We start from the raw sequence: 12384 nt of genomic DNA on the forward strand, positions 1-12384 counted from the left end.
AGGAACAGAGTCCCACAAAACTCCGAACATCTTTGGCGGATTGGGGTACTGGAAAACTGGTGACGGCACGAATTTTCTCAGGGTCCGGCCGCACACCAGAAGCATCAACGAGGTGGCCCAACACTGTAATCTGTTGGCGGCCGAAGTGACACTTCGACGAGTTCAACTGGAGGCCAGCATTGCGGAAGACGTCGAGAATAGCCGACAGACGCTCAAGGTGGGTCTCAAATGTAGGTGAAAATACGAGGACGTCGTCTAGGTAACAAAGGCATGTTGACCATTTGAACCCTTGTAGCAGAGAGTCCATCATGCGCTCGAACGTGGCTGGGGCGTTGCATAGACCGAAGGGCATAACCTTTAATTGGTACAGGCCATCGGGAGTGACGAAGGCGGTCTTTTCTTGGTCTTTCTCGTCCACGGCAATCTGCCAATAACCGGAGCGAAGGTCTATGGATGAAAAGTAGCGTGCGCCATGGAGACAATCGAGAGCGTCATCAATGCGGGGCAAAGGATACACGTCCTTTTTCGTAATTCGATTTAGATGCCGGTAATCGATGCAGAAACGCCACGTGTTGTCTTTCTTTTTAACCAGGACGACGGGTGACGCCCAAGGGCTCGATGAGGGCTCAATAATGCCTTTAGCTAACATCTTGTTTACTTCTTCTTGAATAATCTGGCGCTCCGATACGGACACCCGATACGGTCGACGGTGAATGGGAACAGCATCACCTGTGTTGATACGGTGCTGCACAAGAGAAGTTTGGCCGAGTGGTCGATTGTCAAGGTCGAAGATCTCGCGGTAAGGAGCCAAAAGGCGGATGAGGGCGGCTGATTGCGCTGGGGGGAGGTCTGGGGCAATCATGGGGCGTAATGCCATGTCGAGGCTTGTGGCATCGGGTGGGCGGCAAGGAAGATTGGAGCATACGTCTGCTGCAAAAGAGGTGACGTGGTCATCGGCTAAGGACCGCAACGTGGCGATTAAGATGCCTTGAGGGAGGACTTGCTTCGTGAAGCCGAAATTTATGACGGGGAGATGTACCCGGTTAGCGGCTATAGTTATGACGTAGTGAGGCACAGTGATGTCACGTGCCAGAAGTACATCAGTAATCGGCGTGACGACGTAGTGCCCATCCAACACGGATGAAGTCGTTGTGAATTCGGCGAATGTTAGGGCTTTAGGCGGTAGGCGGATGAAATCCGTGGTGCAGAGGCTGTGTGGAAGGTCGGGGTGAATATCTGGCTGAAGAGGAAGGTCCAAGCAAAGAGTACCAGCGGAACAGTCTATCAGGGCAGAATGGGTCGATAGAAAGTCCATCCCTAGGATGAGGTCATGAGGACAATTATGGAGCACCGTGAATAGGACAGGAACGTAACGGTCGGCGATGCTTATACGAGCTGTACACATTCCAATGACAGGAACAGTTCCGCCATCGGCGACACGTACAGCTTTTGTAGTAGCAGGCGTGAGGACTTTTTTCAGTCGGCGACAAAGACGAGCACTGATTATGGACACGTGAGCTCCAGTATCGACTAGAGCCGTCAAAGAAATACCGTCCACATGCACATCGATTAGGTTCTTGTTCGTAGGAAGCGTCAACGGAGGATTTGGTTCAGAAGGAGATGATGCAGCACTACCTCCAGGAGCTGCACGATCTAGTTTTCCGTCGGGTACGATGCAAAGTTGGGCGGCGAGGGGTGGCGGCGTGGTTGGGGCGACGGGGAACGACGGCGTTGAGGGGACGGTGAACGAGCAGGAGGGCGGCTGTTAGGTGTGTCACAAGTAGGGTCTGTACGGCTGGGAGAATACCGGCGAAGATCTTCATATGGGCGGGAAGGCGAGAAAAATTGGGTCCTATATGGCGGCGTCCAAGTGGCGCGGCAGTAGCGGGAGACATGACCAACGCGGTGGCACCGGAAGCAGATGGGTCTGTCGTCGGGAGTTCGCCATTCCGCTGGGTTGCGAGATCGTGGAGGAACGAATGGGTCACTTCGAGATGCATTCATGGGCATTGGTCGGGACTGGGGGCGAGAGACGGGGCAGGCGACAGGGAACCCGAGGTTGGCGAATTCTTGTCGTACGACCGCCTGAATAACGGAGACCGCGGGGGTTGGTTGTATAGTGGCATGGTCGAATGGAGAGGGCTGGAACGGCGCTGGACTTGCCGCTTCAAGTTCCCGTCGAACGATACGCGTTACACTCTGCTCAAAGGGCGGTGTAGCGGCAGAATCGGAGCAGGTGGACGTGGCAGCCGTGTTTGGCAACCGAGAAAATTGAGGGTGCACACGACGGCTTTTGGCCGTTTCGAAACGGCGGCATTCTTGAATGATGCGGTCGATAGTCGAGACGTTGGTGTAGACCAGCAAATGGAAAGCGTCGTCCGCGATGCCTTTCAAAACGTGACCCACTTTGTCAGCTTCGGGCATTGCCTCGTCCACTTTCCGGCAAAGAGCAAGCACTTCTTGTATGTAGGAGACATACGACTCAGTAGGCGACTGGACATGCACGGGTAGCGAGCTCTTGTCGTGCAGCTGCGTGGCGACCGGTCGGGTTCCCAAAGATGTCACGTAGCTTCTCCTTGAACGTGTCCCAACTGGTGAGCTCGGTCTCATGTGTTTCGTACCAGATGCGCGGGGTTCCGTCCAAGTAGAAGAGAACATTAGCGAGCATCATGGTAGGGTCCCACCGGTGAGTTTGACTGACCCGTTCATACAGGCGAAGCCAGTAGTCGACGTCGAGGCCAGGTTGCGCGGAGAATGTCCCGGGATCGCGGGGGGTGGGGACCGCGACAAAGGTTGTCGTAGGAGCCGCAGATGGAGATGGGGACGGGTTGTCATTGGAAGCCATGGCGAGAGGCTGGATGACGCGGCCACTGCGGAGCTGCGTGGTGAGGACGGGGAACGTTCCACCTCCACCAAATATGTTACGTGAGTTACGTGAGTGACGAGTCGCTTTTACAAGTCGCTATTCACAGGATGTATTTGCAAGAGCGGCTGCAGCGCTGGCCAGTCCGGCTCCGAGCTCGAGCAGCTAGCGACCTTCGTCCTCTTCGTCGGGCGCACACGCGCGTCGACAATATGAATGCCGGCAGCCTACATGTAGCAATATCAAACGAAATGTCTTTCAAGCAAGGGGTAACTGGATGGTTTTGTAGCGTTAGCTACACTTGCCTAGCCGGAGCCGATTTCGCGTGGATCCTCATGAGCCGTGCTGCGCATGCGCGAGGATCAGTGATGTCACACAGCTGGCTCACCTGAGCCGGCATCTCACGCGCTCTCCGCCACCGCCACGCGCGGCTCACCGCTGCTAGTCTGCGCGTTCGGGAGGAGTGGCGTCTAGCCGCGGCAGACACACTGGCGCCGGCGCGCGCAGACTCCGCCACCGCCACGCGCGACTCGCCACTGCTGGTCTGGGCATTCGAGAGGAGTAACGTCGTAGCCATGGCATACACACTGGCTGCGGCGCGCGCGCAGCTATTCGCCTTCGCTGTGCAGTCGCCGTGTGACACCGCGCTGGAGCCGCTTGATAGCGCCTCTGACTGGCGTTTGGTAGGTGGGTAACGCCATGGAGAAGGAGAGCGCGAATGCTGCTCAACGGCGCAGAAGAGCCGAGAAGCTTATCTAATCGGATCCCGAAGCAGTTGCCTGGCAATTAGCGGTTCAGCGTACGAAGAATGAACAGAAGAAGGCGAATAATCCTAGACAGTCTGGAAAGCTAAGAATAATCAGCTGAACCTTTGCTAACGCTACGTACATCCTGGCATAGCCGAGCTAAGCCACTGCAAAGTTTTTAAATTTTTTGGGAGACCAATCATTCACAGTGTGTTAGTCTCGCGCAAGCATGCACCCTAGTATTATGCCATCAACAGAAATTGTTTTCAAGCATCACAAATTGCAAAATATTTGTGACGTCTTGAGCATGCCATGATGACGTAACACCGTGACGTCGCCACATGACATCGTCAACTGACAGCATTTTTCTCTGCCGACGCAATACACACTGCCGAATACAATGTTTTGTAACTAGTAAACTTTAACGTATTTGCAGGGAACGTTGCGGACTAAAAAGTCATCAAAGATTTACAAAACTGCGAAAAAATATTTGATTGCAAGCATGCAATCACACCAAAATTTGGCATCGTTCTTATGTGCCAAATATCATGTGCAGCGCGTGCGCGTCTTAACCTTCTCAGGTCTGATGACCGTCCACGCCATTCCGGCTCTCTATTTTCATAAACTAGTGGGATGTTCAGAGCATGAAAAATTCACTTTGTGTTTTGATATAGCAGACGCTAATGTAGAACCCTCATGTATGCAGGTGCAGAGTGTAGCACTCTTCCTTCTCATAAAATAATAAATTACACGCAAGTGACTTTGTAAATTCACCTGTGCGAAAATTCACCTATGCATAAATTCAGCATATGTCGTCATAGGCTAGCATGTTTATGCGTGTTGCCGGTTTTTGTGACAACTGGACCAGGGGCGTAGCCAGGTGGTTGGGGGTTTCAAACCGCCCCGAAAATTTTCAGTTTTGCTTGCGTATATTAAACGCACACATACAAACGCACGCATGAACATGCACAAAGTATGGTTGAACAACACCCCGCCGCCTCCCGAAAAATATTTCTGGCTACGCCCCTAAACTGGGCGTATGCAAAAGACACTGCACGGGCGCTTTTCGTCGGCTGTAACGATTCAATGTTGGAGACCGAATTTATGCCAATTTTTGCTAAACCTGACAAAAATAACACGGTTAAAGAATATTCAGTCCTATCCGCATGCAACATACACTATATCGCCAACAGTTATTTACATATTCAATTCCGAGCTTATTGTCAAAAGCACTGAAACAAGGTACCCAAGTATTAGAACTGAAAACGAAAATCCTATGCCTGCCTTGTCGCTTCAGTGTTAATGATACGGAGTAAAATATACAGGACTACCGACTGAGATATTGATGGCAGTGTTCTCTTCCTGATACGGCGCAAACAGATTTGGCACTTGTACTGACTGCGACGCTGCGCAATTTAATATGCGCCAGCCGCATATTAAATTGACGCGTGCCTTTCAGTGATGAGATTTGATGAGACAAGCAATGTATTTAACCTCGCAATTTTTATAACGCAGCCAAAAACCAACAGCTTGCTTTTCAGTGAGTGAGTTAGACGAAGCTGCGCTATTTTCTTGTCTGTCTGCCATCTGCCCCTAACGGCAATGAAGGCAGACGACAGAAAATCTTCTGCATTTGTACTTATGAACAGACGGGACAGACGACAGAAAAGGGGCAGACGACAGAACAGCTTCCAGTTGGAATCGGAGAGTGACACGAAGCTGCGTTGAGGTCTTGTCTGTCTGCCGTCTGCCCACATCGGACGTAGAAGGGACGCTTATCAAGCTGGCTTCTTGTTAGCGATTACTTTAGCGAGTGGTGCATTATATATGGTTCAAACAGCTTTAGCAGCCTCGAAGGAAGGAAGTGAAGGAGGAATAGCGCTGGCGACAAAGCACAGTGGCGTGCGGCACCGTGTGGTCACCAGCGATGGGCAGATTGCGAAGCTGGGTATGGCAACATGCCGAAAGATCTTTGGACGGTAGCACGGCCAAATGTGCCGTTTGCAATGAGGAGTTTCACATCAATATGTCAACATCGTCTCTCGCTGTGCACCTTCTGAATGAACATGGACTTCAAAAGAAGCCATCCAAGCGCTGCTCGTAAGTAGAAAATTGTACTTGGGAAGCTGTTGAAGTGCGGTTTCAGGACATCTCTTATTGTTATTCGAGCATGCCTTGTAAAACCTTGAACGTTTCTTCAGTAATTCATATATTTCAATGAATTGCCACCATCACTTTAAAGAATTTTATCGTACTTCTGAAGACTCCGTTCGCAGATGGGAGGCATGTTTTAAATACCTGTATAGCACATGAAGCTTACACCGTTATCAAACGGTTATTTTTGATCGCGATCGAGTCTGATTAAAATATAATTTCTTGATCATGCTTGGCTTCATTATGCAACTTACTTAAAATGGAAAACTGAGCTAGTTGGTATCGATTCATGCTAAGGACTGTGCAGCTCTCACAAAAAGGACAAAGGACGGAAGAAGTGCACACGAGGTGCTTGGAGCTAAAAAGTGTTGAAAAATCTTATCAAGATTGGGCATAATCGCGACCAGCAGAGCACCATGTGACGCCGGCATTACCGAACAGAGCCGCTTGCGCGCCTGACTCTCTAGAACGTAACAAAATAGCTGTTATCCGACGCGAACGTCTCCCTGACCCCTTTGACAATACAAAGTTACTGTACGCAAGCCTTATATCAAACCGGGTCTGTTTTGTTTTACGCCGGGGTCCACAAAGACTTTCATGACGTATTTCCGTCACGGAAGTACGTCAGCAAAATGAACGCCATCAGATTGCAAAGAAAAAAAAACTATATAAGAAAAATTTTCATTTACGGGAGTCTAACCCATGACCTCTCGGTCCGCGGACGATGGCTGGCGGGCGCTTAGCCCACTGAGCTACGCCAAACTTTTTTTTCTTTTTTTTTTCCTTTCATGGTATTTATTCAACATACACATGGCACTTGAAAGCAATACAGACAAAGAACTAATATGTTGAATATGCTCTAATCGCGACACAATGACTAACAGACGGCACTATAGAATTCGCAATCATCTCTATAGCGAATACATCAAGTAACGCGACAGTAACGGCCTTTTCCAATTATATGCTAGAACAGCGGTAAGGATAAGCACCTCACCAATGCCGGATACCACTCTGGCTGACTTTCGATTTGCTCGTATACATCTCTTAGCTGAGTGACCATCCTAATGAAGTGGGCTGTTGAGGAAATTATCGGCTCTGCGTTACTCTGCAACATGCGCGTCTTCCACAGGCTATGCATTCCAATGAGAAGAAGCATGTCGAATGGTACGTCATTACAACTCGCTGGCAAGAGATATCGCACGGATTGTGAATTTAGCACGAAGTCTTTTTGAAGAGTTCGTTGGAGCACGTCCCAAAATAAGATTGCATCTCTGCAGCTTATAAAACAATGTTCAATTGTTTCTGGCACATCACACAGAGGACAATCAATGGACGACACAAAAATGTCTCTTGAACAAAGCCAAGTTCTCACAGGCAAGGTCTCTGAATGCAATTTCGAAAAGAGCGTTTTTGTCGATGGTGTCAGCGGCATTTTACGTACTCGATCTAAGACATCATGTCCTGGCAGTCCCAAGTATTTTGCACGATAAAGTGGTGGCGGAAACGGCATCGCTATTAAATCTCTGTAAAGATGTTTGCGTGATACACTGTACAAACCATCATTTGAAAACATTTGAAAACTGTTAAAAAACGAACAGAGAAATGAGCTTCTCGCGTAAATCCCCTCAGACATGGTCGTGGAGAAGAATCGGACGAAACTATTAGATCAGGCAGCCCATTTACCAGGTTTACCTGCAAGAATGCTCCAATAATAGGATGAGAAACGTCGCGGAAAAAGAAGTAGCGAGATACAATTTGCCACACGTACAGGTGTACTAGACCAAGCCCACCTGGTCTGAATAGATTGTCTCATCTCATGGATTCATATGTTGATGACCATATAAATGTTGCAAACTTACGGTGAGAGCTCTGAATATGCGATCTAGCACAATGCAGCACTTGTACTACATAGAAAACGTTTGTAGCCAAAAACTTGTTGCACGTTTCCGCTTTGCCGAAAATTGAAAGGTTTTGTGGTATAAAAGATTTAGCATAACGCTCAAGGCCTGCCACCCTATCTTTCCAGTATCCTTTCTCGTGGGTGGTCATGTGTTACTGAACCGGTATCGTTTTCAGACCATTGCATCGTCATTGCTCAACTAGGTAAAAATTCCAATGTAAAGTTCCGCCCTCGTTGGGCTCTTTGGAAATTTAATTCCACCCTATTAATTGACAAATAATTTACTACTGTGACCACTTGCTTGCTATGACCACTTGCTTTAACGCTGATTTACCTTTATTTGCTGCTTGGGAGTTGTTCAAGCAAGAGGTGCGTGCTCTCGCTATAGAACAAAGTTCTGCAAAATTGTTATATAAGAAAAACGAAGAAAAGATGCTAGAGAATAGCCTCAGAAGCCTTTATGGGATAGAGTGTGAAGCACCTGGTTCGTGTGTTGAAGAAATTGCTAGCATCAAATGTGAAATTCAACAGTTCAATGCAGAACGCTACAGAGGTGCGCGATTTCGCTCGTGCAATAGTCGAGCTCTAAATTCCGAGAAACCAACCCGTCAGGCTCTGCTCGACGAACATCGTCACGCAATGTCAAAAACGATATGGGAAGTGTACTCTAATGGTACTTTGGTGACCAATTCAGATGATATCATGGCAGAATTTGAGAATAGCTATCGAACATTGTTTAGTGCTAGTACTTCTGCTCAGAATGTTCAACTTCTCGATCAATTCGTGTCCCTCATTAAGCCATTAACAGATGAAGATTGTTCACTTGTAAGCGGTCCTGTTGCTCAGAAAGAGCTAGAAATTGCCATCGATCAACTACCTTTATCGAAAACACCAGGTCCTGATGGAATATCAGGTCAATTTTATAAGGCATTTAAGGGACGTCTATGTCCCATTCTAATGAAAATTTTCTCAAAGGCGTTAGAGATCGAGGCTCTTCCGCAGTCTTTCACCAAAAGCCACACAGTTTTGATTCCATAGAGTTCTGATAAATAAAAATTACGCCATGCTGATGGCTACAGGCCCATAACGTTATGTAACGTAGACCAAGATTTTAGCTAATAGGCTGCAGTTTGTTATGTCGATTGTTGTTGGACCCCATCAAACATGCATAGACTGAAAGGCCGTTCTATACAGACTAACATCCACATCGCTCTAACTATTCTAGATTTTTGCTCAAATTCTTTTGACCAACTTGCATTACTGCAAGTTGACCTCGCAAAAGCATTTGATCGTGTCTCTCACTCGTTTCTGTTTTCCCTTTTACAGCAAGTTAATGTCGGCTCAACATTGTTAAAAGGAGTGAAACTTTGTTATAATCATTGTTCTACCCGCCTAATAGCGAGCAGTCATCTCTTGCAGCCTATATCTATCAGCTATTCTGTTAAGCAGGGATGTCCTATGTCGCCGCCCCTTTTTTCTCTATACTTAGAGCCGATGTGCTTGCATATTATTCAGTCTCAAAATATTCATGGCTTCAGACTGCTAGATAATGAAGTTAAAGTTTTAGCATATGCACATGACATTCCCTTTTTTTTTTTGTACTGACAAACCCAGCATTGAAAGGATTGTTGATGTATAGAGCAATTTGGTAGCGTCTCAGGCGCACAGGTGAACTATTCTAAGAGTTCATGTTTGTGGTTTGGGTCATGGGGATCTATACCTGATCAGTTGAGTGGTCTGTGGTGCCACCAAAATATCTTGGTGTTCCACTAAGTGCACACAAGTCAAGCGCACACTACTGGAGCTACCGCCAAACATATTACGGAGGCTAGATGAACGCGCCTTTTATCTTTCACACTTTCCACTCGCAGTGCTCTTGGATGGATGCTATGAGAGTCTTCTTTATAAAGGGTCGGTGACACGTGTGCCACCAGGATTGGAAAAAAAAACGCACCGTTGCTACGACCTTCCCATTCGGCGCGTTTCCAATACAAGTTTAATTTCGTCAACGCTTTAACACGCCGTCAGGTCGCGTCTTTAGCCCAAGCCTAAGCCTCGCTCATAGCATCTATCCATATCGAAAAATAGCTCACCGACGCTCGCTTGGCTGTCGCACCGCGTTCCCCGCTGGCCTGTGAGAAAGAAAAACTTGGTAATGGGCTAGTTGGTTGGACATGATCAACGTTTTTTGCGCAAACTTTACAAAAGCGAACTGAAGACGGCGATGAAGGACGTACATGTTCATCTACGCATTAAACATTTGTTAGGCTTGAGAGAAGAAACGACGCGCGTAGCGTTTCTCTTCGCATTTCACGACGCTTTGAAGGAATGCATATAGAGTATCAATGTTTATTATGTGCTTGTTGATGCCATCTTTGCGCGGGATTCACCATATGCGGTGTCCACATATATGTTAAGAACTTCAGCTACCGCAAGGATTAAATCATGATCATGGGCGTTTGTCGTCGGTACGGAGATGTGTCATTAGGCGTCAACGTGAGTGCGATGCGTCCACATCATGCGGTGCTACATCTGTCCAACAACAGTAGAGATTGTACAAGCACCAATGCACTATAAACAATAAACTACTTCTGTGACGAGACGTTTCACTTTCGTGTTATACCGATTCCTATGACGGAGGGATCAGCCATCTTTTTTTTTAATATGAAGCATTCTTCGGTCTTAAACAAATTCATGCTTGAAAACTGCTGAGAACTACACGTAGGCTTGCTATAGTAAAAAATATCGCACTTGTCTGCTAAGGAACTGCGCGATTGACGGAACACGAGAAGTAGTACGTTCTAATGTCATACCAACTAGCCCCCCAACGCACTTCACTTGTTTGCTATTGCACTTAAGCTTAGGACACAACAATGATGCGATAAAAATATTAATTTCGTGGGAAGCGTTCTGCCTAAGTATGTAAATTTGCCTGCTTTTCTTTATTACCTATGAAACGTAGGTATTCGATGATGACAGATAAATACTGCAATTTTTTAGTTAGACTTAGTAAATTTTAATTCAAAGTAAACGATTCAATAAATGTTGCGGTTCTTTCTGGCATCGCCGCCATAATTAATAGTGTTGCAAGGAACTCACCCGCTGATATTTCTTTTTACAGATTGCCACCAACCTCAGATATAAGCGACACTGAGGAATTTTCTACTGATGACACGCCTGATGGTAACGAAACTCTCAGTCACGCAACTATACCTAAGAGGTCAGCGGGAACTAAGCCACGGAAACGACAGAACAGGCGCGCTGAAAGACAGGAGAATATTAACCAGGCGCTAGCAAAAATGATCGCTATCAACCAGTTGCCTTTGGCATTCGCAACCAGTGCAGGATTTAGGCATTTCATAGACGTCGTGGAGCCAAGCTACAAGACACCTAATGCTAAGCTGAAAAATGGAATTAAACTTCTGCATGATCACTTGAAACAGAAGGTAGCATCTCAGATTGACTCAGCTACAGCTGTTGCGCTCACCTCAGACTGCTGGACATCAAGGGCGCAAGATTCCTACATCACAGTGACTGCGCACACTTTGGACAGTGAGTGGAAGTCACAAGCGTTCACTTTAGCAACGGAGGCAATGCAAGAGCGGCACACGGGAGAAAATATCATGCAGCGAATGCAAGAAGTAATCGCGGTGTGGAAGCTGGATGGCAAGGTGACGGCTGTTGTCACTGATAACGCATCTAACGGCATTAAAGCAGTCAATGCACTGCGAGACATTTTATAGCCGAATGACGTGAACTGCTATGCCCACAGTCTCCACCTGAGCATCAAGAAGGCACTGTCCGACAAGGAAATCAATGGCCTCTGCCAGAAAAGCGGAAAACTGGTCGCCCACTTCAGACATTCGACCATCGCCAGCGACCAGTTGACTGGGCGACAGGAGCTGCTCGGCTTACCAACAGAGCGCCTGACGCAAAGCTGCCCGACAAGATGGAGCTCTACTTACCAAATGCTCGCAAAGCTCATCAAGCACCGGCCTGCCATTCAAAGTATTGTTGCTGACCGAGCAATTGTCATGGCAAATTCAGCGCAGAATCTTGAGATCACTCAGCAAGAATGGAATGTCATCAGTGAACTTTGTGAGGTGCTTGAGCCTCTTCAGCTTGCAACTAACATTCTCTGCAGCAACACAGTGTCCCCTGTCTCCATGGTTCGACCAGTGATGAAAGCTTTAATAAAAAAAAACTAGAGCCTCAGACCTCTGGCGACCATCTAGTCGAGAATTTCAAAGAAATAATTCGGCTGGAGATATCTCGCCGATTCTCCTTGGACTGGGACGCCCAACCGACATCGGTGTCTGCACGCCAGAGAGCATCTTTTCTCGATCCAAGGTAAAAAAGCCTCCAGTATGAGGTACCAGGCGCCCGGGAGGCAATCCGTGCCAATGTTCGAGAAATGCTTGACGACTTGGCAACTTCGGATGACCAAAGCGGGACAGACACTACCCACACCGAAGCAACAGCACTGGACATATTTTTCGATGCACAGCCTCGCGTTAGTGGCCTGTCAGCTCAGTTTGAAGCGTATCTCTCAGAGCCTCAGATAGGACATAACTTGGACGCACTGAAATGGTGGAAGGACCATGAGTCCAAATTTCCACGGCTTGCGGAACTTGCAAAAAAGTACATGTGCATCCCAGCCTCATCCGCAAGTTCGGAGCGCGTATTTTCATCGGCTGGAAATATCATCACTGCCAAACGGA

The 12384-nt window shown here is 47.6% G+C and overlaps 1 protein-coding gene across 1 annotated transcript; it reads left to right on the top strand.

Moving 5' to 3' along the window:
• Positions 1–11256: 11256 nt before the first annotated feature.
• On the top strand, positions 11257–12010 carry LOC119382297 (E3 SUMO-protein ligase ZBED1). The gene is made up of 2 exons (XM_037650003.2): positions 11257–11390; positions 11436–12010. Exons 1-2 carry the CDS (start codon positions 11257–11259, stop codon positions 11869–11871), a joined length of 570 nt encoding a protein of 189 aa, XP_037505931.1. The 3' UTR covers positions 11872–12010.
• Positions 12011–12384: the final 374 nt, after the last annotated feature.

This window comes from Rhipicephalus sanguineus, chromosome 1, assembly GCF_013339695.2.
Source record: "Rhipicephalus sanguineus isolate Rsan-2018 chromosome 1, BIME_Rsan_1.4, whole genome shotgun sequence".
In the NCBI taxonomy this organism is placed as follows: Eukaryota; Metazoa; Arthropoda; class Arachnida; order Ixodida; family Ixodidae; genus Rhipicephalus; species Rhipicephalus sanguineus.

What these genes read in the sequence shown, in the direction of transcription:
- LOC119382297 (XM_037650003.2), top strand. Translation starts at nt 11,257, where the DNA reads ATGCAAGAGCGGCACACGGGAGAAAATATCATGCAGCGAATGCAAGAA. An exon ending in ATTAAAGCAGTCAATGCACT is followed by an intron (nt 11,391 to 11,435) that starts GCGAGACATTTT and finishes CTATGCCCACAG; the next exon opens with TCTCCACCTGAGCATCAAGA.